Consider the following 3,240-nt stretch of genomic DNA (forward strand, 5'->3'; position numbering starts at 1 on the left):
CACATGAAATGAGATACATGTAAAATGCCTGGCGCAGAGCATTTTCTCAGTAATTATCAGCTTACTTCCTCTCTTCTTTGTCTTTGTTGTCACTAAAAATCTTCTCTAACCACTGGCCTGAATCAAAACATGGTCAGTGCATCCCTGCTCCTCCAGGCCCTCCTGTGATGTCTACCCTTTCTTGAGAATGTCCCTCACACCATGGACTTCTGTGTCCTTGGGGGTAACACACTGCCTGGAACCATCTATCTGACACCCAGCAGAGATGTGGGGAGTACTTCCCAAGAAAGGAAAGAGAGGAATCCAGGATGGAGGAGTCATACTCATTCAGCAACGACACTTCTCTTGGCTTCTACTGGCTTCCAGTGTGTGCTTCCTTATTTACACACAAGGTTATTTATTTAGCTTTTCATATTCAGAGGCCATGAGCAGGGCCAGGCTGGTAGGTTTATGATGGTTAGCTCTCTGAACACTGTCTTATATGGTACTCAGAGAGAGAGAGCTTGCTGATTTGAGGAAGGAAAACAAATTAATTCAAACAGCTGGGATTTTTTAAATGGATGACAAAAGAGATTATTTTTTCTCACATCATTTCTTTCTTTTGGTCTATTGGGAGGGATTTAAAGGACACCTGGTTCAGATTCCTTTAGGCTTCTGACCTCCTATTTGGAATTTAAGTTTTTGTTTATTAATAATCATCTGTGAATCACAGGGTTGATCCCTGGATCAGGAAGATCCCCTGAAGGAGGGCATGGCAACCCACTTCAGTATTCTTACCTGGAGAATCCCATGGACAGAGGAGCCTGGTGGGCTATAGTCCATTAGGTTAGGATTGCACAGAATCAGACACTACTGAAGAGACTTAGCAATTATTTATGTAGAGTCCAAGAAGCTCTCAGATTTTTTTTTTTTTCTCCTTACAAAGAAGAATCAAGACCTTCCTTGCCCAAGGGACTTCCCTGGCCACTCAGAGGTTAAGGCTCCACTTTCACTGCAGGGCATATGGGTTCAATCCTTGGTTGGGGGACTAAGATCCCACATACCCCACGATGCAGCCAAAAAGATGAAAGAAAAACAAAATAAAACCTGGCTTGAATGCTTTGATTTCAACTGTGCAAATTATAGAGAAAAAGACTGAAGAGGTCTTAGCCTAATAACGTGGCTGTCCCTCCAACCACCGTCTGTGGGTCACTCTTGGAGCTGGGTTTTAGTCATTGGCCTCATTACCCCAGTGGCCATAGCCATCCCCTCCCTCTGGCTCATCAGTATTCTCGAAAGCGGCCTCTTCCTCCTCTTCTTCCCGGATGACCTTCATTAATTGCAGGAAGCTGGGAGGCCGGCCCTGGTCTTTCAGCTCCCTAAGTCGACACCAGAGTACCTCACTGAGGCTTGCCCCGGCCATGACCTGCTCCAGGCGGATTTGATCAGCGATGTTCCTGGGGATCGCCCGCTTCTCCACCGCTCTCCGCAGCAGAGTTTCTAACCGTAACACGTAGGCGGAGACTTTCTCTCCTTCCTCCTGATAGGTTTTCAGGTACTTCACCTGGGAGGTCCGGCGGCTCTCCAGGTTCCCAAACACTTGCTTAAATGCTTCCAAACACTCCTCCACGCTGATGGATGGATTGTCTGCCTGGACTATGTGCATGAGGTCCAGGGCTGGCCCGCGAAGGCTTTCCATCAACCATCTCTTCTTTTCTGCCTCTGCTACCGGCCACTCTTTGACTATCTCAGTGGCCTGTTCCAGCCAGACTTCAAAGGGCTCTTCCTCGGGGGCAGGCACGGCGCTCCCTGAGAACACTCTCAGCTTCCGGTGCCTCATGGGGAGCAGAGGCTGAGGGGCATGAGCTATCACCTGTCCCAACACATGGGCCAGTAACTCTGGTGAGATGCAAGGCACGGCTGCTGCAGACAACCCCTGGTGCCCAAGTGCCCGGAACATTCCGGAGACCGTCTGTCCCTCTTTTTCTAGAAAGAGGTTCAGTCTTTCCAGAAATTCCGTGTCCTGGTTAGGGGTCTTGAAGATGACTTTCCAGACACCTCCCTTGCCCTGAACCTCGCTGGGAATCACAGAGACCTCAGGGTCCTCAAGCAACTCTAACAGCACCGCGTTGGCATTTTCCTGCTTCCGGAATATTTTGCCAAGGAGTCTATACCTGCCCAAAGGCTTTAAAGTCTCCTGCAGGACCTCCTGAATCTCATCCTCGCTGCAGTCCACTGGGATCCCCATAACCATCAGTGATTTCTGATCATCCACACTAAGAATCCTACACCAGTCCTCCAACAGGGCCAGCGCCATTGCCGGATACTGACTGGCTGGAACTCTATGGCTACTGATTAGCTTATGGGACAGACTGGCGCTGACTTCAAATTGAGAAAATCCCAGATGAGCTTCTAGACTTATAACCCACCAGTTAACAGGTCCTGGACCAATCACCCTTGCTGCTCAGTGGCAAGAACTTGGCCCTTTCCGTGATGTCTCCAGACCTGCCCCAGGTTGTATCTCAGTTATGACAGGACCATGGCCAGAGGCTTTGCAGTCTCGTTGAGGCGCGGGGGTGGGGACCTGCCCCACCGGAAGCATGTGGCAGTTCCTTTCACCCCTCTCTGGGTCTCTGCCGCCTCACCTCTCTCTAGCCAGTGGGGAGATGCTTCCACTCTGGCAGCCAGAACTCTTGGAGGGAAGTTTCCCAGCGAGTGGCTTGGGCTCCTAGGGAAACAAGGCTCAGTTTTATCACACAGCCCTCTCCTTTCTGGGAAGCATGGGTACCTGGTGAGGGATGGAAGCGGGAGAGGGGAACAGGCAGACTGCCTTACATTATAGTTGGGTCATCGCTCTTCTTTGCTTACAGTGACTTTTTACTCTCTTCAGGACCCTCCTGCAATCGGGCTTCCCCACCATATACTCATCAGGCATACCAGTTAATGGAGCTCCAGTGATGGACAGGACTCAAGATCTTTCCCACATGAAAAGTGAAATTGGGAGGCTGTTTGTTAGGTACCTGTTTGTTCCAGAATGTACTGTGACAGCCAAGGCGTTTATGTATTCAGCTTCTAGTACAAGATGTCACCCACTCAGCACAGTGGTGTGTCTGGGTGTCTCTCCACTTCAGCCAAGCCAAGCTGCCCTGTATAAATATAATAAATAGTGTATTTTTATGATGATAAGATCCAATGTCCCTGGAGGAGGAAATGGCAACTCACTCCAGTATTCTTGCCTGGGAAATCCCATGGACAAAGGAC

At 49.5% G+C, this 3,240-nt stretch overlaps 1 protein-coding gene across 1 annotated transcript in view; it reads right to left on the bottom strand.

Moving 5' to 3' along the window:
* Positions 1-1,015: 1,015 nt before the first annotated feature.
* PNMA2 (PNMA family member 2) overlaps positions 1,016-3,240 on the bottom strand; it is a 5,960-nt gene continuing 3,735 nt past the window's right edge. Inside the window, exon 2 of the mRNA XM_040243410.1 lies at positions 1,016-3,125. Coding sequence (XP_040099344.1) covers positions 1,208-2,296 — 1,089 coding nt within the window. The 5' untranslated portion in view covers positions 2,297-3,125 and the 3' untranslated portion in view covers positions 1,016-1,207. The remainder of the gene's footprint in view (positions 3,126-3,240) is intronic.

Source organism: Oryx dammah, unplaced genomic scaffold, assembly GCF_014754425.2.
Source record: "Oryx dammah isolate SB20612 unplaced genomic scaffold, SCBI_Odam_1.1 HiC_scaffold_1, whole genome shotgun sequence".
Classification (NCBI taxonomy): domain Eukaryota; kingdom Metazoa; phylum Chordata; class Mammalia; order Artiodactyla; family Bovidae; genus Oryx; species Oryx dammah.